Consider the following 23,094-nt stretch of genomic DNA (forward strand, 5'->3'; position numbering starts at 1 on the left):
CAGGGAGAACAGCCGTATACACACTGACAGCCGCTGGACAGAGAGAACAGCCGTATACACACTGACAGCCACTGGACAGGGGGAGGGGATCACTGTTTTGCCGGTGTTATGCTGATTGGTTCTTATGTGAGTGTATTTTATACATAAAATTAATACAGTTTTTACATTATCACATTATTGTGGCTTTAGTTCTCTTTTAGGAAGATCCGTGCCGTAGATATGATGAGACGGAGTATATATGATGAGACGGAGGCTCGGAGGAGGATATACTGGGAGGCCGTGCTCGGCTCATCCATCCATTCCGGATTTTATGCTGTTTTAGCCAAAATCCACACATTTGGGGCATATTTATCTGGTGAGTGTAAGTCCTTCGGGTGGTGGGCTGCACTCCAGTATTCCAGTCACAGCGGTGACCACAAATATATGAAGATGGATTGGTGTATACGGAGAGTTACACATTATGTGGGCTGGATTGTAGTAATAAGGACATATTCTATCCGTTTATGTTATATATTTATTCACTGAGGAGGGTCTAAGAATTCTGGGGATTCACATCCTATTATTTATTTATATCACATTGTATTATAAATTCTGACATGAAATGTTCTTTTGGGTAAACTTTATTAGTGCCGTATGACATCAGCGAAATCCTCATATATATCTATATATATATATATATATACACACACACACACACTCACACACACACTGTATATATATTTTAAACTTGAGGGGTATTACGACGGCAGATTTCACGTTAGGATCTTAAATCTGGTTTTGATATTCATTATTTATAGTTCAGTGGGGGTTTATATGATTTATATGAATACCACATTGTGGCCACTAGATGGAGCCAAGGAAGTCACTTTACGTAATGAAATATGCCCAACATTCATCATGGCTGGGCAAATACTGGTCACCTTCGTTCAATTATTATTTTTAAAAATAGACCTCTAAGTGTTTGTGAAAGGTTAAACCACAAAATGTACTCAGCCAATGAAAGGTAAGGATTCCATTTTTATTTTTCTACTGCCATCAATGGCCAACACGGGACAACACTTCATCCATGTCTTTGGTGATCTCTGATCTCCTTATGAAGTGTTTCTTACATGATGAAGATCAGCCATGGAGTATATCTGAGGTGTATATCAGGGTGTGCTTCTTCCCCACATGTCCACCAACATTCATATAGAAGACATTTCCCGCACTCAAGGCACTAATACACCTTGAGGGTTGTGTTGGACCCCTGATGTACAGGAAGACAGGACTTCAATGAGGAATAATTCCCTCACTCAGGACAGGAAAGTGGCTTCTCCCCTGTGTGAGTTCTCTGATGTCTGTAAAGATTAGGCTTCAGTGAAAAACATTTCCCACACTCAGGACAGGAATATGGCTTCTCACCCGTGTGAGATCTCAGATGTATGTTAAGATTGGACTTCACTGAAAAACATTTCCCGCACTCAGGACAGGAATATGGCTTCTCCCCCGTGTGAGATCTCTGATGTCTGTAAAGACTAGCCTTCTGTGAAAAACATTTCCCACACCCAGAACAGGAATACATCTTCCCCGTGTGCAATTTCTGATGTTTGTAAAAACTGGACTTGTCTGAAAAACATTTCCCGCACTCAGGACAGGAATACGGCTTTTCCCCCGTGTGTAATCTCTGATGTGTGAATAGATGGGACTTCCGTGCAAAACATTTCCCACACTCAGTACAGGAAAACCTCTTATGTGTTGGAAGGACGGCACCGTCCCTCACAGTCTGAGGTGCCTCAGGATAAGAGGAATACGATGGTCCGGCACTGTCCCTCACAGTCTGAGGTTCCTCAGGATAAGAGGAATACGATGGTCCGGCACCGTCCCTCACAGTCTGAAGTTCCTCAGGATAAGAGGAATACGATGGTCCGGCACCATCCCTCACAGTCTGAGGTTCCTCAGGATAAGAGGAATACGATGGTCCGGCACCGTCCCTCACAATCTGAGGTTCCTCAGGATAAGAGGAATACGATGGTCCGGCACCGTCCCTCACAGTCTGAGGTTCCTCAGGATAAGAGGAATACGATGGTCCATCTACACTGTGTGGTGCTGGATGGAGATTTGAGGTAGTCGAGTTTTCTCCTGGACTATACTGTGTGATGTCCTCATCTTCTACTTTACAGTCTGGAGACAAAGTGAGACAATCCACTGAGGTTTTCCTCATTTCGTGTCCATCTTCTAAAATAGGAATACAAAGATTATTATTAGACATCAGCAGATTGGTTCCCCTAAACCAGGACTCCGCCCACATCAGGCAGCTTTGTCTTTGAGGATCTTACAATTCCCCCCTCAAGGTAACTAGTAAATGGGTCCTCTGATCTCCTACCAGGTCATTTCTTTATTCATGGACCTTAGTCAGAGAGTGAGGAAACAACGGGAACTGACTTTTATAGGAGTGACAGTGATGAGGGGATTATAGGACGAGTGTCCCCTCCCCCATTATCACTCATTGCCATCTTCCCAACACAAGAAGTCCTGCACTTCCTTATTTAGTCCATGATTTAGTCATGAATAACAGCGGGGCTGAGCCCCACCAGAGGTCAGAGAGTGAGGATGGGGGGAGAACCAAGATGAAGACTGGACTGATCCTGAAGACCACCATCATTGGGTTATTGTATGTACAGCAAGGATCAGGACTATGTAATATACAAAACAAAGTATATACTGTAGAGGTCAGGACTATGTAATGTACAACAAAGAGTATATAGTGCGGGGGTCAGCACTATGTAATGTACAACTTTTTAGCGTATAACAGAGTATATATAGGGGTCAGGAATAAGTAACATCATATTTGTGGACACTGGGCGGGGACTTTATGTTTTACATAAGTTTTATGAACAATTGTAAGAGTTAACTTTTGAGTGCATAATTCATGATTTTTTTTTTTTATTTGTATTGATGTAAACACAGCAGAAATATATTTAGTATACTTAGTCACAGACTGGTTTTCACGTAGCTTTAGAGTTTTGGTTTAACAGAATATGTAGAGCAGGGGTCAGGAGTATGTAATGTACAGCATTCAGTATATATAGTGAAGGGGTCAGGAGTATGTAATGTACAATATAGTGTATATAGTGCAGGGGTCAGGAGTATGTAATGTACAACATAGAGTATATAGTGCAGGGATCAGGAGTATGTAATGCACAACATAGAGTATATAGTGCAGGGATCAGGAGTATGTAATATACAACATAGAGTATATAGTGTGGGGGAAGCTTATATGTTACTTGAGACAAATTGCAGAGGTCTCACACCGCTGCCTCCCATCTCCTGAGACTGTTGACTTGGGTCTGAGACTATACAGACATATCCCTCCACCCGGCACAGCCAGCAGATATCAGAGCAAGCAAATCTGGGAAAATTGCGGTCAGAGATCTTGCTAGACCTGGGCACTCTGGCCCAATCAGTGAGCAGTATGGGTGGAATGTATTTAGTGTTAATGACTCACCTGTGCTGATCTCTGTAGGAGTGTCCTCCTCTATAAATGTCCCCGTTATTCCATCCTCCTCCATAGACTGCTGATCATCCCTCATATACCTCTCTTCTTCTTCTGATTTAACCTCAGCTTTTATATCTATCAGATCTTCACTCTAAAGAAAATGAGAGAAAAATCATCTGTAAAATATAAGCTCACATAAAATAATCCACACATCATCTCCACAAGTCCATGTTCTAGATACTCCATCCCACCAACCTTGTAACAGTGGGGGATGGTGTGATCTTCCTGTGTGGAATCCCGGGAATACAGAGGACGGGGACATCTCTCTGGTGGGTTCCTGGTATTAGGTGGCTCCATCCTATTCTTGTGTCCTTCTGAAAACTCCTCCATCACTCCATACTCCTCATCCTCCTCTTTATACTCTTCTTTAACATCAATATTATCATCCCCGAGGTTTCCACTCTGAATATAAAATAAAACATTTATTGTAACAAACATGCTGTGTATAAATTATAACTACTAATAATTGTCACTCATCTACCTGAGTACACTGCCGGGGTATAAGATTAATACTTCTAAGATCGAGGATCTTTCTATCAACATTCCTCCCTGGGCACCTTACAATCCGCTTACTCGTATCACTAGTGTACCTGTTCCCTCAAATCCCTCGTTATTCATGTGACACCTTCTCCTCATTGTACTAAGCTAACCTTCCTTCTTTATTTCATGACATACATTTATCCCTGAAACAATGGGATGCTTACTGTATAATATCTCCTGGCTAGGCACGGTAAATGTCCTCAAAATGTGGTTCCTCCCCAAACTGCTGTACCTATTGGAGACTCTCCCGGTCCAAGTCCCTCTTTCTCAGCTGAAATTGCTGCAAAGTACCTTTGTTACATTTATATGGCACCATAAGTCCCATCGCATAGCACAATCCACTTTGCTTGGCTGAGATCTAGGGGCGGTCTGGGAGCACCTGACCTGTTAACCACTTCCCATCCGGGCCAATTCTGGCATTTCTCTCCTACATGTAAAAATCATCATTTATTTGCTAAAAAATGACTTAGAGCCCCCAAACATTAAAAAAAATATATATTTTATTCAGCAAAGACCCTAAATAATAAAATGGTGGTCGCAGCAATATTTCAAACACAATTGTTTGGGAAAAAAATACACTTTAATGAATTTTAATGGAAAAAAAAACAAAATAGATACCTGTAACCCAGTTTTTTGTAAAATATATAAGATGATGTTACACCGAGTAATTAGATATCAAACACGTGTCATGCTTTAGAATTGCACCCATTCGTGAAATGGCGCAAAACTACGGTACTTAAAAATCTCCATAGGCGACGCTTTCCAAATGTTTACAGGTTACCTGTTTAGAGTTACAGAGGAGGTCTAGTGCTAGAATTATTGCTCTCGCTCTAACGTTCACAGCGATGCCTCACGTGTGTGGTCTGAACATCATATATATATATATATGCGGGCGCAACCTACGTATGTGTTTGATTTTGCCTGCGAGCACGAGGGGACAGGAGTGCTTTAAAAATTTTTTATTGTTATTTATAAATTTTTTTATTTGTACACCAACTCTATTTTTTTATCACTTTTATTCCTATTACTAGACATGTACACATCCCTTGTAATAAGAATAAGGCATGACAGAGCTTTCTTTTGGTGGTATTTGATCACCTGTGCGATTGTTACTTTTTGCGCTATAAACAAAAAAACAGCGTCAATTTTGCAAAAATAACAATATTTTTCACATTTTTTATATGAAATTCCCCAAAAAAAAAGTAAAAATAAAATTTTTTTAACATTTTGGGCCAGTTTTTTTTTTACCATATGTTTGGTAAAAAACAAAAATCGCAAAAAGCGAATTTTGATTGGTTTGCGCAAAAGGTATTGCGTTTACTAACAAAGGGAAAGATTTTTGTCATTTTTGTTGTTTTTTTTTTAACGCGTAATGGCGGGGATCTGTAATTTTTTTTGCGGGACTGCGACATTGCCGCGGACAGATCGGACCCTCGACTGACATTTTTGACACTTTTGGGGGTACCAGGGACATTACTACAGTAATCAGTGCTATACATATGCACTGTTACTGTAAAAATGACACTGGCAGGGAAGGGGTTAACTTTTTTGAGAGGGAGGGGTTATGTGTGTCCCTAAGGGCGTGATTCTAACTGTGATTGGCTGTGGCTTGAGGTGTAGGAACAGTGATCAACAGTCCTACATAGTAGAACCGTATGATCACCATTCCTACACAGGGGAGAATGACAGGCGGCTTGTTTACATCAGCCGCCTGCCTTTCTCCCTCTGCACCGACGATTGCCGAGTGACCACGCGGGAGCGGAATCGCACCTCCGGCGGCACGCGCTCGCTCCCTAGACCCTCAAAGGCTAGCGACGTAGCCCTACGTCGCTCTGCCTGTGAGGGGCTGACCGCCGACGTAAATAGTCGTGCGGCGGTCGGCAAGTGGTTAAAAAAAACATTGATCTCTGCTTTCCAGGATGAAAAACTGGCAGTATTTACATCTGACAGCACCAGAAGTGATGTCATAATGTTGCTTTCAGCCTCCCAGGAGCATAGAGATGGCCGGGGACCATCCATTTTTTGGTAAGCTCTATGGTACTGGAGGGCAGCCGGAGAGGGGGAGGACATCCCCTCCCGCTGCCTGTAAATCAAGTGGCTCATGACCAGCTAGGGCTTTTACAAGATAGGGAATTGCTGGCTGAAAAGAAAGATATCTGGATGATGCCTGCAGCTGCACCCATCATCCAGATATCACCACTTCCAGACCGGGACGTCATATGACGGCCTTCCAGTGGGAAGTGGTTAAATTATTATTATGCCTCCCACCTCCAGACTTTCATGTCCTAGTCTGTCCATCCCCCACCCAGTCGCGGGTCTGAAATATAATTTGGGCTTATCTACCCCACTCACCCATGCCCTTTATTATGGTCAGCTGACTCCACCATGTCCTCTCCACTGAAACAATCCTCCTCCCCTATGCTATTTATGTTGTCCATATGGAAAAAATGTTGCACACAGTATTTTATTTCTTCACCATGTTCTCTCCTGCTTACCTTTTATATAATCCTTCAATCCCAGACTCCCTGTCCTATGGAAGGATCCTGCCCTGGGCCGAAGCCCATAGATTTCAGTTACGTCATTTTAAACAAACATGTATACCGAGCGCTGAGGGTACAGATCATAGATGGATTCATGGGAAGACCAGGACAAACCTATGCAGCTGTCAAAATACACTTTGTATAGTGCAAGATACAGGCATACACAAAACAAAAGACCACGCTAGGTGCCCCCAGTGGTCACTAGAAGGAGAATTAGCTGCAGGACTGTGAAAAAAACAGCCAGGTCTATTAAGAGTAAAAGTCTCACAACAGTTTATTACCCACAATGTGGTGGATAAGAACAGTCAAGTTAATGAAAAAGCCAACAATACCACTGCAAAAGGTCCCTGGGCATTAATGGAAGGGTCATCCAGCACTGCGGTGAGGGCTGATAGAGGGGCGCCAGTCCAAAATCCCTGGGAAATACGATACTGCCTCTCGGGGGACCAGACAGAGCGCAGCAACGGACTTGGGTGACATCACATCGGCCAGTGGGCGGGAGCAGAAAGAACCACAGGAAGCCTCGGGATCCCAGCATGGAACGCAAGCTCGGACAGTTGACGTGATGACATGTTTCGCACCCATGCACTTTATCAAGTCATGATATATCATGCTATATTATCTATATACCCTCTTCATGGCGAAATACCTATATACCCTCTTCATGCTTGTGACAGGCCCCATACTCAAGAAAAGTATGTCCGCCGTTTAAGCTTCCGTTGCCTGGTACCAGCACGATCCAAGATCCCTTAGCTCACCCAATCACTTGTCAAGACATCAGTGTAGGGTGGTAAAAAGCATAAGACTGTTTATTCAAACACAGGCACAAAGAGTTATACACTCTGGGACAATCCCCCCTCCCCTTTAGTAGCTAATCCACATACACATATACATCCCATAATAGGTTGATCCCAAGGCAGACAGAAACAATAGAACAATGGGATACAGGCACTTAACAACAACAAACCCCATCCCACCTCAAACTATCTAGCAATGGTCTATTAGATAAACTCCTACAAGCAACCTGAAAATGTCGAACCAATGTATCATAATATATTTCTTGAGGGATATTGTTCATAAATATTATGGTCCTAAGTGAAAGAGCCCCCTTCATTCTTTCAACACAAACCACACATATAGAACCAAGGATAACCGGGGTAACAGGAAATGCTTAGTCCAGTATGGTTGTACTGTGAGTCTGGTTAGTGAAGGCCCAAAACTGTGTTTCTCCATCACCCTGTGCTCCTAATAGACACAGGGTGACTTACACATAGGAGGGGCCGGGGGAGCTGGGCAAGGAGTTTCCTGACCTCTCTAAGGTAAAGCCCCCCGCCCAAAGTAACTCCCGTCACAATGCTGTAATATCTATATACCCTCTTCATGCTGTTTGCGTAATTAAAACCATTGACTATTTTCCTCTTTATTTTTGGGAAATTCAATAAAAATAAAATTACAAAAAAAGAATTCCCAGCACCGCTCACCTCTCCTGTCAGCAGCTCCATCATCTTCTTGGTGACTTCTAGAATCTTCTGCATGTTGTGTCTCTCACGATTTAGGAAGTCACATGGAGGCATTGTGATGGTCATTCGATCACCTGACTTCAGAGGAGGAAATCTCTGTATTGAGGAACCAATAGGAATATCATGTTAGAGTCCCAGAATCCTCCTCACCTCTCCGGTAAGGTCTGTGTTTTATTTATAGAGATAAGAGTGATGTCATGTGACCTCCCAGAATCCTCCTCACCTCTCCGGTCAGGTCTGTGTTTTATTAATAGAGATAAGAGTGATGTCATGTGACCTCCCAGAATCCTCCTCACCTCTCTGGTCAGGTCTGTGTTTTATAAATAGAGATAAGAGTGATGTCATGTGACCTCCCAGAATCCCCCTCACCTCTCCGGTCAGGTCTGTGTTTTATTTATAGAGATAAGAGAGATGTCATGTGACCTCCCAGAATCCTCCTCACCTCTCCGGTCAGGTCTGTGTTCTATTAATAGAGATAAGAGTGATGTCATGTGACCTCCCAGAATCCTCCTCACCTCTCCGGTCAGCAGGTAGATGATCTCCATGGTGAGGTTTAGTATCTTCTCCATCATGTGACTCTGGTCCTCCTCCATCCTCATTTGATCTATACAGGTCTCCTTGTAGACGGATAACTTTGGGAAATGAAGGTAAGAATTATTTGGATTGTATTAGTCACACAAAAATAGTACATTGGAGATCTCTTCATGAATTGAATCAATCTTATTGTTGAAGTGATTGGTGATCTCCTGGGCAGTGAGTAAGTTGGAGAGTGGAGGAAGAGGAGGACGAAGAAGAGAGTTGAAGGTAGAGAAGCTTTGTCTGCTTGGCAGTGAAGTGGCAAAAGTAGCATTTTCGGAGGGCAGATTTATATTGGTTGAAGTCATTCTGGGACTTAGTCTTACGCCACAGGTGCTTAAGAGCGCAGCTACGTTTTCTGAAATGTAGCTGCGCTCTTAAGCACGTTTTGCATAGGGGTAGGTGGGTGAAGTACCTGTTAGGAGCTGCGTAGGCCTGGAAGAGTGAGTCCAGAGAAGGCCATCATGGGGGAGGGAAGCAGGAGAAGCAGTGTCGGATTCATGAAGCCAGATTTCAGTAATGGCAAATAAGTTAAAGTAATTTGTGATAAAGAGGTCATGGAGGGAGGTGAGTTTGTCACAGACAGAGCGGGCATTCCAGAGGGCGCAGGAGAAGGGGAGATTGGTTTTGGGAAGAAGAGTAATGGAAAACAAGTTTTGTGGATTGCGGCTGCTGCCAGAAGGTTTAGGGTGATGGGAGCATTGGGCACAGTTATATGATCAGACTATTAAGAGGGCAGAGATTTAAAGATAAGTATCATCATCTGCTGGAGATAAAAGACGTCACAGTGACTATGGAGGAAGAGGACGGACATGACGGGGGGTTACTGGGTGTAAATAGAAAATAAAATCTTATTACCTCCTCTGCTGCCATCTCCAGCAATGTCTTCTCTCTACTTCCTCCCAACTCACCTCTCACCCGAAACTTCCTGTCTGTACCTGACATCACTTCCTGTCTGTATTCCATAGAGACTTCCTGTCTGGGTAGAAGTGAGATCACCACCTTGTGGAGCTCAGAGGAACTGCAGCCCTGAGAAACATCTCGGCCTTATGCTGTGTGTATGTATTGTATATCCTTATAGATGGGTCATCTCCACTCCCACCAAGGGGGATAGAAATATATTACTGCTCGGGGGGAGACATTTTGGCCCCTTTAATTTTGCAGTAAAATTGATTGCAGATTTAGTCATGTAGAACATCTGTTATATGGATACAAAAAACCCCAGGCGAGAGTAAAGGGTGGAAATGGCTCCTGATCCCCAGATTTGGGCAATTATGTCACCAATATAAATTGAAAAAAACCTGCGCTATGTGTAACAACTCAAATACCTACAAAAATAACTTATACCGGACTGCTGCTGTAACAAAGGTAAGTATTCCCTTTATCAACTAGAAGAGCATTATGTGTCACAGCGCTGTCCTATTGTGTGTGCACATAAATTATCACAAATACACTAAAATATGTGGACAGGGCCAGGAAAAGGGGTGGGCAGGAGGGGCGGCTGCCCTGGGTGCAGTGGTTTTATTGCAGGAATGGGGGCACCCTGACCCTAACCCTAAGCATATCTAGATTTTAGTAAGGCTTTTGACACTGTCCCACATAGAAGACTTATCAATAAACTGCAGTCATTGAGCATGGACTCCCATATTGTTGAGTGGATTAGGCAGTGGCTGAGTGACAGACAACAGAGGGTTGTAGTCAATGGAGAACATTCAGAACAAGGTCATGTTACCAGTGGGGTACCTCAGGGATCTGTACTGGGACCAATTTTGTTTAATATCTTCATAAGTGATATTGCAAAAGGCCTCGATGGTAAGGTTTGTCTTTTTGCTGATGACACAAAGATATGTAACAGGGTTGATGTTCCTGGAGGGAAACGCCAAATGGAAAAGGATTTAGGAAAACTAGAAGAATGGTCAGAACTCTGGCAACTGAAATTTAATGTGGATAAGTGCAAGATAATGCACCTGGGGCGTAAAAACCCAAGGGCAGAATATAGAATATTTGACACAGTCCTGACCTCAGTATCTGAGGAAAGGGATTTAGGAGTAATTATTTCAGAAGACTTAAAGGTGGGAAGACAATGTAATAGAGCAGCACGAAATGCCAGCAGAATGCTTGGATGTATAGGGAGAGGTATAAGCAGTAGAAAGAGAGAAGTGCTTATGCCGCTGTACAGAACACTGGTGAGACCTCACTTGGAGTATTGTGCGCAGTACTGGAGGCCATATCTCCAGAAGGATATAGATACTCTAGAGAGAGTTCAGAGAAGAGCTACTAAACTAGTACATGGATTGCAGGAAAAAACTTACCAGGAAAGGATAAAGGACCTTAACATGTATAGCTTGGAAGAAAGAAGAGACAGAGGGGATATGATAGAAACATTTAAATACATAAAGGGAATCAACTCGGTAAAGGAGGAGAGCATATTTAAAAGAAGAAAAACTACCACAAGAGGACACAGTTTTAAATTAGAGGGGCAAAGGTTTAAAAGTAATATGAGGAAGTATTACTTTACTGAGAGAGTAGTGGATGCATGGAATAACCTTCCTGCAGAAGTGGTAGCTGCAAATACGGTGAAGGAGTTTAAGCATGCATGGGATAGGCATAAGGCTATCCTTCATACAAGATAGGGCCAGGGACTATTCATAGGATTCAGATATATTGGGCAGACTAGATGGGCCAAATGGTTCTTATCTGCCGACACATTCTATGTTTCTATGTTTCTATGTTTCTAAGGGAGGGGGGCTGCAGTTTGTCATCTTTGCCCTGGGCCCTGGATCACCTTGTCCCGGCACTGTATGTGGATACCTTCATATATAAAGTGCTAGGAGCTCAAAATAATATTCTCAGCAGATCTACTGCTCCCACTTTACACCTACTTCATTGATCTTTTGGTGTTTATCAATAGATGAAGTAAACTGAATCATGTGCAAATTTATATACAACATAAAGTGTTTTGTGCTCAAGATGCTGTTCCCTGCAGATCCACTGCTCCCACTTTGCACCTACCACTTTAATCTCATAATATTTGCTGCTATATTAAATAACCTAAAAATCTGTGCAAATCCATGTAAACATACAATATTGTGTACTCAATATAGTGTTCTCTGCAAGTCCACTGCTTCCACTTTGCATCTACTTCTCAAAAAAAAAAAAAAAAAAGTCCACAAATGAATGAAAAGTTGATAAGGTGTGAAAGTGCTCCGTGCTCCAAACTGTGCCAGCTGTAGTGTAGCCACGCCTTCTTCCACCTCTTAAACACATGATGGTGAGGGTGCCCCCTTAGTAGTGCTTCCCCATTCACCAGAACAATATGACTCCCAGCTTTTCAGCTACCAGAGTCACAAACATCCTTCACACTCTCCTCACCTCCGATGGCAAAGGAACTGGATCCTCCTCGCTCACTCCTGCAAGTCTGCTGCACTTTCTGTCAGTCTCCCTCCTAGACTCGGCTTCCTCCTCCGACCGCTGTTCCAGCAGGAGCTCCGCCTCTTCATACACACTCAGGGAGGAGAGAAAGGGGAAGGATATACAGTACATACACACACAGCACAAGGCCGTGTTCACACTACCAGACGTTTCTCAGGGCTGCAGTTCCTCTGAGCTCCACAAGGTGGTGATCTCACTTCTACCCAGACAGGAAGTCTCTATGGAATACAGACAGGAAGTGATGTCAGATATAAATAGGAATTCTGGGGGAGAGGCGAGGTAGGAGGAAGTTGAGAGGAGACGTTGCTAGAAGAGGCAGCAGAGGAGGTAATAAGATCTTATTTTCTATTTACACCCAGTAAACCCCCCGTCATGTCCGTCCTCTTCCTCCATAGTCACTGTGACGTCTTTTATCTCCAGCAGATGATGATACACACATATATATAGTGTGGAAACATAGATAAACCCCTTCAGGTGCAGAACATTTCCCCACTTACGGGACCTGAACATTCTCCTCGTTCTTATTTCCCGATTAGTCTAAGTCTAAACAACTTAGTTGACTTGTATTAGGTGTGGGGGGTGGGATGGGGGGGGGGGGGGTTTGTTTAGACATAAAAAGAATCATATTTGTCCCTCTTTACCAGCAGATAAAAAAACTAGCAAAAAAGACTTTGTGATCTGTCAAACCAAAGGTAAGAGACTTCTGGATCAAAAGAACACTAAACTGAATGTTCCTCTGTGTAATCCCACCGGGGTCCATTCTTCCCTCATATTATCCCCCATACATCCCCATCCTAATATTGTACAACCAGTACATTCCACATCATTCTCTCTCATCAATTATTGGTTTACAGGGAAACCTGTATAGATCACATGACCAATGAGGATGGAGGAGGACCGGAGTCACATGACTGAGAAGATACTAAACCTCACCCTGGAGATCATCTTCCTGCTGACCGGAGAGGTGAGGAGGATTCTGGGAGGTCACATGACGTCACTCTTATCTCTATTAATAAAACACAGACCTGACTGGAGAGGTGAGGAGGATTCTGGGAGGTCACATGACATCACTCTTATCTCTATTAATAAAACACAGACCTGACCGGAGAGGTGAGGGGGATTCTGGGATTCTAACATGATATTCCTATTGGTTCCTTAATACAGAGATTTCCTCCTCTGAAGTCAGGTGATCCTATGACCATCACAGTGCCTCCATGTGACTCCCTAAAACCTGAGAGACACAACATGCAGAAGATTCTAGAAGTCACCAAGAAGATGATGGAGCTGCTGACAGGAGAGGTGAGCGGTGCTGGGAATTGTTTTTTGTTATTTTATTTTTATTGAATTTACCAAACATAAAGACGTTACATCCATTGTATTTCACAAAACAGGCAATGAAGAGGGTATATAAATATTACACCATGAAGAGGGTATATAGATATTACACCATGAAGAGGGTATATATAGATATTACACCATGAAGAGGGTATATAGATATTACACCATGAAGGGGGTATATAGGTATTACACCATGAAGAGGGTATATAGATATTACACCATGAAGAGGGTATATAGATATTACACCATGAAGAGGGTATATAGATATTACACCATGAAGAGGGTATATAGATATTACATCATGAAGAGGGTATATAGATATTACAGCTTACAATAGACATACAGAATACTTGGACAGTATATGCAGTAAACTGAAATAAGTCAGAGGAACCCTCAAAGTTCTGGATAGAACATGAGCTGTTTGGCCATCTGATGGACATATCTGGGTTTGGTGGTTGCCAGGAGAACGGTATTTGCCTGACTGCATTGTGCCAAGAAGAGTTGAAGCTTTTACAGCTGCAAAGGGTGGGCCAACTCAATATTGAACCCTATGGACTAAGACTGGGATGCCATTAAAGTTCATGTGTGTGTAAAGACAGGCGTCCCAATACTTTTGGCAATATAGTGTAAGTGAAGGTTTTCAGTAATCGGGAGCACCTGGTATAATAGTTTGTAGATGGAGGATATGAGGTGTGGTTGGTGTGGGCCTTGGATTCATATGTGTTTGAATTTGGTTGGTCGGTGTAAAGCTAATGATGGAGGGGGGGGGGGGGGTGGAGAAAAATGCTTCCATTGAATATAAGAGGTAAAGAGGTTATTGGGAATACGGAGCTTAGTGTGGAATTCCTCAAAGGGTCTGAGTTTGCTTGTAACCAAATCTACAAAATGACGCAACTATAAGGAGAATTATCTGCAGGACTGTGAAAACAACAGCCAGGTCTATTAAGAGGAAAAGTCTCACACCAGATTATTGACCACAATGTGGTGGATAAGAACAGTCAAGTTAATGAAAAAGCCAACAATACCACTGCAAAAGGTCCCTGTTCCCCGCCACTTTCTCCAGACACATCACAAGCACATGGCTTATCTGGAGGTCATGGTACTTGAGACCATCCACAAGGGTTCTCCTACTGATAATGAAAGGTTCTCCCTCTTATGTAGGAAGGAGACCTTCTGGATTTATAAGTTTGGTTCCTTATCACCATATGGCCTGAATGAGGACTTAGAGATCCATAATATTGTCTAATAATAATCCTCATATCCCATTAACTTCTTTTTACCACTTTGTGTGTCATAATTGTTGTCGCTGGCAGACATATTAATATTAATAGTAATATTTTATTATTTATTATTATTATTATTATTATTATAGTATACAGGCAAATATTCCCCTTTTTATTATTTTTCTTTTTCTAATTGATATGACGATATTTTGTACATTTGTGATTATACTGTAGAGTTTATATTTGATGGCAACTGACTCAATGGCAGCCATAAGCATTGATCGGTTAAGTGGCATCCAGATCTGCATAGCTCCGCCCACTCCCCGCTGTATGTGTCCTCTATTGGGACACATACAGCTTAAATACTCCAGTTGTCTTTATCCCCGTGACTTGATAAAGCGCATGCACGTGAAACACGTCATCACGGCAACTTTACAAGCTTGCGTTCCATGCTGGGACCCCAAGGCTTCCTCTGGTTCTTCCTGCCCCCCCCCCCCCCCTTACTGGCTGACCGCAACGTCACCTGAGCGCTCTGCTGTGCTCAGTCTGGTTCCCTGAGTGTCAATATCGTATTTCCCAGGGCTTTTGTATTGGCGCCCCTCTATCAGCCCTCACCGCAGTGCTGGATGACCCTTCCATTAATGCCCAGGGACCTTTTGCAGTGGTATTGTTGGCTTTTTCATTAACTTGACTGTTCTTATCCACCACATTGTGGGTAATAAACTGTTGTTACCCTAATAGACCTGGCTGTTGTTTTCACAGTCCTGCAGATAATTCTTCTTCTAGTGACCACTGGGGGCACCTAGCGTGGTCTTTTGTTTTGTGTATGCCTGTATCTTGCACTATACAAAGTGTATTTTGACAGCTGCATAGGTTTGTCCTGGTCTTCCCATGAATCCATCTATGATCTGTGCCCTCAGCGCTCGGTATACATGTTTGTTTAAAGTGACTCTTATCCCTTTTACCACATGTTATCACGGATCTATGTAAGTGCCATTAATTTATGATTAGCTGTGCCATTATTATATTATGATTTCAACTTCTATCACTTCTATATTGCACTTTGGTTAACATTTGGTATCACATTTTTAATAAGACACCCACTTATTCTTATTAATTTAATTCACCTATATCGCTTGAGGTTATTATAGTATATATACCGCATTGGTACTAGGTACACCATACCAGTATTTTGCACTACGGCACTTTATTTGTCAGTCACTTGTGTGCATATTTATTCACGCACTTAATTTATTTGCATTCCTGGATTGGACACATATTGCACTATAATTTATTTATATACGGTTTACACTTTCGCACATTTTTTTTAGATTTTTTAGATATTTATTGAGTGGTATGAAAATATTGGCAGCGCCACATTCCTTCCCTTATTGAACTCTAATTTTCTATATATCCTCGGAATATAGTTTGAAGGGGGCTGCAGCCAACACTTATGGAGTAACTTGATATATCCTAAGCGCGAATTTCTCTACATTCATCAAATTATGATTTTTGCATGTAGGAGAGAAATGCCAGAATTGGCCCGGATGGGAAGTGGTTAACAGGTCGGTGCTCCCAGACCGCCCCTAGATCTCAGCCAAAGCAAAGTGGATTGTGCTATGCGATGGGACTTATGGTGCCATATAAATGTAACAAAGGTACTTTGCAGCAATTTCAGCCGAGAAAGAGGGACTTGGACCGGGAGAGTCTCCAATAGGTACAGCAGTTTGGGGAGGAACCACATTTTGAGGACATTTACCGTGCCTAGCCAGGACATATTATACAGTAAGCATCCCATTGTTTCAGGGATAAATGTATGTCTTGAAATAAAGAAGGAAGGTTAGCTTAGTACAATGAGGAGAAGGTGTCACATGAATAACGAGGTATTTGAGGGAACAGGTACACTAGTGATACGAGTAAGCGGATTGTAAGGTGCCCAGAGTTGTGGGAGGAATGTTGATAGAAAGATCCTCGATCTTAGAAGTATTAATCTTATTCCCCGGCAGATATTTGACAATTATTAGTAGTTATAATTTATACACAGCATACAATGATTGTTTTATTTTATATTCAGAGTGGAAACCTCGGGGATGATAATATTGTTGTTAAAGAAGAGTATAAAGAGGAGGATGAGGAGTATGGAGTGATGGAGATGTTTTCAGAAGGATACAAGGATATGATGGAGCCACCTAATACCAGGAACCTACCAGAGAGATGTCCCCGTCCTCTGTATTCCCGGGATTCCACACAGGAAGGTCACACCATCCCTCAATGTTACAAGGTTGGTGCGATGGAGTATCTAGAACATGGACTTGTGGAGATGGTGTGTGGATTATTTTATGTGAGCTTATATTTTACAGATGATTTTTCTCTCATTTTCTTTAGGGTGAAGATCTGATAGATATAAAAGTTGAGGTTAAAGCAGAAGAAGAAGAGACGTATGTGAGGGATGATCAGCAGTCTATGGAGGAGGATGGAATAACGGGGACATTTATAGAGGAGGACACTCCTACAGAGATCAGCACAGGTGGGTCATTAACACTAAATACATTCCTCCACCCATACTGCTCACTGATTGGTCCAGAGTGCCCAGGTCTAGCAAGATCTCGGACCGCAATTTTCCCAGATTTGCTTGCTCTGATATTTGCTGGCTGTGCCGGGTGGAGGGATATGTCTGTATAGTCACAGAACCACTTCACTGAGTGCAGTCTCAGTAGATGGGAGGCTGCGGTGTGGGACCTCTGCAATTTGTCTCAAGTAACATATAAGCTTCCACTGGTTACTGAATACCAATATTATGAGTCCTGGCCCCCGGCACTATATACTCTATATTGTACATTACATACTCCTGACCCCTGCACTATATACACTATATTGTACATTACATACTCCTGACCCCTTTACTATATACTGAATGCTGTACATTACATACTCCTGACCCCTGCACTACATATTCTGTAAAACCAAAACTCTAAAGCTACGTGAAATCCAGTCTGTGACTAAATATACTAAATATATACAAAATATATTTCTGCTGTGTTTACATCAATACAAATCATTAAAAAAAATCATGAATTATGCAAACATAAAGTGCACTCAAAAGTTAACTCTTACAATTGTTCATAAAACTTATGTAAAACATAAAGTCCCCGCCCAGTGTCCACAAATATGATGTTACATATTCCTGACCACTGCACTGTATATTTTTTGTTTTACATTACATACCCCTGACCCCTATATATACTCTGTTATACGCTAAAAAGTTGTACATTACATAGTGCTGACCCCCGCACTATATACTCTATGTTGTACCTTACATAGTCCTGACCTCTACTCTATATACTTTGTTTTGTATATTACATAGTCCTGACCCTTGCTGTACATACAATAACCCAATGATGGTGGTCTTCAGGATCAGTCCAGGCTTCATCTTTGTTCTCCCCCCATCCTCACTCTCTGACCTCTGGTGGGGCTCAGCCCCGCTGTTATTCATTACTAAATCATGAACTAAATAAGGAAGTGCAGGACTTCTTGTGCAGGGAAGATGGCAATGAGTGACAGAGGGGGAGGGGACACTCGTCCTATAATCCCCCTCCTCACTGTCACTCCTATAAAAGACAGTTCTTGTTGTTTCCTCACTCTCTGACTAAGGTCCATGAATAAAGAAATGAACTGGTAGGAGATCAGAAGACCCATTTACTAGTTACCTTGAAGGGGGAATTGTAAGATCCTCAGAGACAAAGCTGCCTGATGTGGGCGGAGTCCTGGTTTAGGGGAACCAATCTGCTTGTGTCTAGTAATAATCTTTGTATTTCTATTTTAGTAGATGGACGGGAGATGAAGAAAACCTCAGAGGTTTGTCTCACTTTGTCTCCAGACTGTAAAGTAGAAGATGAGGACATCACACAGTATAGTCCAGGAGAAAACCCGGCTACCTCAAATGTCCATCCGGCACCACACAGTGTAGATGGACCATCGTATTCCTCTTATCCTGAGGAACCTCAGACTGTGAGGGACAGTTCCGGACCATCGTATTCCTCTTATCCTGAGGAACCTCAGACCGTGAGGGACAGTTCCGGACCATTGTATTCCTCTTATCCTGAGGAACCTCAGACTGTGAGGGACGGTGCCAGACCATCGTATTCCTCTTATCCTGAGGAACCTCAGACTGTGAGGGACGGTGCCGGACCATCGTATTCCTCTTATCCTGAGGAACCTCAGACTGTGAGGGACAGTGCCGGACCATCGTATTCCTCTTATCCTGAGGAACCTCAGACTTTGAGGGATGGTGCCGGACCATTGTATTCCTCTTATCCCAAGGAACCTCAGACTGTGAGGGACAGTGCCGTCCTTCCAACACATAAGAGGTTTTCCTGTACTGAGTGTGGGAAATGTTTTGCACGGAAGTCCCATCTATTCACACATCAGAGATTACACACGGGGGAAAAGCCATATTCCTGTCCTGAGTGCGGGAAATGTTTTTCAGACAAATCCAGTTTTTACAAACATCAGAAATTGCACACGGGGAAGAAGATGTATTCCTGTCCTGAGTGTGGGAAATGTTTTTCACAGAAGGCTAGTCTTTACACACATCAGAGATCTCACACAGGGGAGAAGCCATATTCTTGTTCTGAGTGTGGGAAATGTTTTTCAGTGAAGTCCAATCTTAACATACATCAGAGATCTCACACGGGGGAGAAGCCATATTCCTGTGCTGAGTGTGGGAAATGTTTTTCACTGAAGCCTAATCTTTACAGACATCAGAGATCTCACACGGGGGAGAAGCCGTATTCCTGTCCTGAGTGAGGGAATAGTTCCTCACTGAAGTCCTGTCTTCCTGGACATCAGGGTCCCACACAACTCTTGAGGTGTATTAATGCCTTCAGTGCTGGGAATGTTTTCTATATGAATGTTGCTAGACATCACAGCTTTTATGTGGGGAAGAAGCCTCACACCTCAGATATACTCCATGGCTGATCTTCATCATGTAAGAAACACTTCATAAGGAGATCAGAGATCACCAAAGACATGGATGAAGTGTTGTCCCCCCCCTCCTCCTCCCCTCCCCCACCCTCCCTTCCTACTCTCCACTCCTCCTTCCTCCTCCCTCCTTCTTCTTCTACTTCTTCTCCCCCCCCCTTCCTTTCATCTTTTTCCACCTGGTCCACCCTCCCACCCCCCCCCCACTTCCCCCCCCCCTCTATCCGCCCCCCCCTCAACTCCATCTTTGGTGCGGCTACCATGCGTGGAGCCCTGTCTGAAATACTGTGTTCCTGCTGTAATGTTGCCACATGATATGTTGCTCTGTAACCTCACTTTTGTAACCATTACTTTTCGTTCCATATCTGTTCTGTTTGTACTGTTGCATTTTGTAAATCTTCCAATAAAAATGCAATGGAAAAAAGAAAGAAATTCCCCCATGTATCTGTCAGTACATTTAAAAGGTCCACATTTCCAGCTAAGTATGAGGGGAAGCGCCAGAGTTTCTGCGACGTAGACAGGGATTGGTCTGAGAAAGTCAATGAGATGGGAGCGTGGTCAGAGATCGCTAAGTCACCTATAGCCGGGTTGATCGTAAATTTCAGGAAGGTGTGATTGCAAAATATATAATTGATTCTGGACAGGCTGTTGTGAGGAGGGGAGAAGAAAGTAAAGTCTCTACCTAACGGGTGAGTCTGCCTCCAGGTGTCGGTCGGGGGTCAGGGAGTGGGCGAAGTCTGAGAGGAAGGAATGATTATCAGGAGGGGTGAGAGACTGTGTGGCTCTAGATTTGTCCTCCGCAGGGTACATAACAGTATTGTAGTCTCCCCCTACCAAGAGGGGAAGATGTGCAAATGGGGCTAGTTTGGAAGTCAGTGTCTGAAAGTACGATTTTTTTGTGGGGGAGTTGGGGGCGTATACAGTCGCGATAACCATGGTGGTATTGTGAATTTTTAGTGTTAAAATGAGTAGTCTGCCGTCACCAGCATGATCAACAGATACAATCTCAGGGGAAGGCTTTGTGTATAAGAATAAGGACAAGACACAAAAAAGCTCTTAGTTCACTCCCTGGTCATCTCGCGCCTCGACTACTGCAACTCCCTTCTCATTGGCATACCTCTAAACAGGCTATCCCCCCTTCAATCCATCATGAATGCTGCCGCCAGACTCTTCCACCTTACCAATCGCTCAGTGTCCGCTGCTCCTCTCTGTCAAGCCCTCCACTGGCTTCCGCTCACCCAACAAATTAAATTCAAAATACTTTCAACATCTTACAAAGCAATCCACAGCCTAGCCCCCCAGCTACATCACCAGCCTCGTCTCAAAATACCAACCTAATCGCTCTCTTCGTTTCTCTCAAAACCTCCTGCTCTCTAGCCCCCTCGTAACCTCCTCCCATGCTCGACTCCAGGACTTTTCCAGAACCTCTCCAATCCTATGGAACTCCTTACCCCTATCTGTGTGATTATCTCCCACCCTTTTAGCTTTTAGGCGATCTCTGAAAACCCTCCTTTTCAAAGAAGCCTATCCTACCAGCCCCTAATAAATGTACCTCCATTTTCTCCATCAACCTATCCCCCACGGTTATTGCCTTTTTGTTTCACTTTACCCTCCCTTCTAGATTGTAAGCTCTAACGAGCAGGGCCCTCTATTTCCTCCTGTTCTGAACTGTATTGTAACTGTATTGTCTTCCCTCAAATTGTAAAGCGCTGCGCAAACTGTTGGCGCTATATAAATCCTGTATAAAAATAATAATAATAACTGCCTTGTTTTTGGTCGAGGCTGAGCCATGGACCTGTCTCACCCATAATTTGCGCATACGGTAAAGGTCTTTATGGCAGGTGCGTTTCCTGTAAAAGCGCTACATCCATTTTAAGGCGTTTCAAATGGCGCAGTATGGCCATCCATTTGTGGGGGGACCGCAATCCCTTGACGTTCCAAGATACTAATTTGATATCAAGGAGGTTTATATGGAGAGGATATGAAATGGGTGAATACTAGTAGTGTAAAAGTGCGGGCAATGGGTATGGACCGAAGGTAAGATGCTTGAGTGCCCTGAGTGCTGGTGGAGCATGCCTTCTGGGAGGATAAGTGTGGAAAGGTATTCCCTGAAACAGAACAAAAAAATAGAAAAACAATAATAAACATAGAAAAACATACCATTGAAGTACTCAACTTCACTTTTTTCCTGATAAACATCCTGTTCCCATCACGGCGTTACCGGAGTGGCTGAGTGGTTAGCTCCCTCGCCAGGGCATAGAACCACTGGGGAAACGTCAGGCATCACGGTATCAGAAGTCCAGCATTGCCGTTTAGTGTACCTATGCTTTCTGAGATTCCCCAGTGAGGCAGGCCCCCGGTAGGCTCTCCAGGTCACTCCAGCAAGACTGCGGGGGGGGGGGGGGGGTGGGGGGAGCAGAGAAAAAACAACAATAACAAAAAAAAAAAGAGAAAAAGAATGCAAAAAGAACAACAGAAATAGAGCAACATTGCGATTAACCTTTGTGGAACATGAGGGAATAAGCTGCACCAGAAGGCAGCATGGAACATCCACGAACTGGCCATCAGAGAGCCAGTCCACCAAGAAAGAGAGAACAAGAGAACCTGAATATGGAGTAACCTTACGTATCACGAAGGTCTAGGTCTCAAGAGTTCAACGAGGACAGTCATTGCGGGATCTGTTTGCATATCGAGCCCGTTTGGTGGAGTCCTTTCTTGGACTGTGGATATCTCTGATGTCTGGGGACCGCAGAGAAGGAGAAGAATCCTGGGCATCCATGGGGATTTGCATGTACGCTTGCAGGTAATTTGCTGCTTCATCGGGATGTGAAAAATATTTTGATTCGCCCGCTGAGCTGGTAAATTGCAGGACTGCTGGGTAGGCCAGGGTAAACTTTATTCCTTTCTGGAAAAGCGCAGCACAAGCAGGTTGAAAAGCTTTGCGTCGCTTTGCGACTTCTTGTGAGTAGTCTGTGAACAGTAAGAATTTGTGTCCATCCACTTGCAATGATTTTGCGTTGCAGAATGACTTACTGTAAGTATGGCAGCCCTGTCTGCATAATTAAGGTAGCGCACGATCACTGGGCGCAGTGTGTGCCTATCGTTGGATGGGGGGCCCAGTCTGTGAGCTCTTTCCACTGAGCAGGGAGTGGATAGCCCCAGTATTTGAGGAATACGGGCTGAACACAAATCAGGAATTGTAGCGGCCGTGTAAGATTCTGGGACCCCAATGACACGCAGGTTGTTCCTACGAGAACGATTTTCTAGGTCCTCAAGTTTGTCCAGAATGTATTGCTGAGTCTGGGCATGCTTCTGGTCATTAGCTAAGTTGGATTGCACCTCATCCTTAACGTCAGACAGTCTGTGTTCTAGATCTGTCAGTCTTTTTGATTGCTCTCCCATTTCTCTGC

General features: G+C 43.4%; 2 protein-coding genes across 2 annotated transcripts in view; both read right to left on the minus strand.

Annotated features, from left to right (window-relative positions):
• The window catches only part of LOC309549913 (uncharacterized protein), a gene marked incomplete at both ends in the record, with an annotated part of 57,843 nt that extends 53,870 nt beyond the window's left edge, over positions 1-3,973 (minus strand). Inside the window, one exon of the mRNA XM_082250403.1 lies at positions 3,731-3,973. Coding sequence (XP_082106529.1) covers positions 3,731-3,973 — 243 coding nt within the window. The remainder of the gene's footprint in view (positions 1-3,730) is intronic.
• The window catches only part of LOC309550274 (uncharacterized protein), a gene marked incomplete at both ends in the record, with an annotated part of 1,476,097 nt that overhangs the window by 375,784 nt on the left and 1,077,219 nt on the right, over positions 1-23,094 (minus strand).

Source organism: Pelophylax lessonae (assembly GCF_965119305.1).
Source record: "Pelophylax lessonae genome assembly, chromosome: 3".
In the NCBI taxonomy this organism is placed as follows: domain Eukaryota; kingdom Metazoa; phylum Chordata; class Amphibia; order Anura; family Ranidae; genus Pelophylax; species Pelophylax lessonae.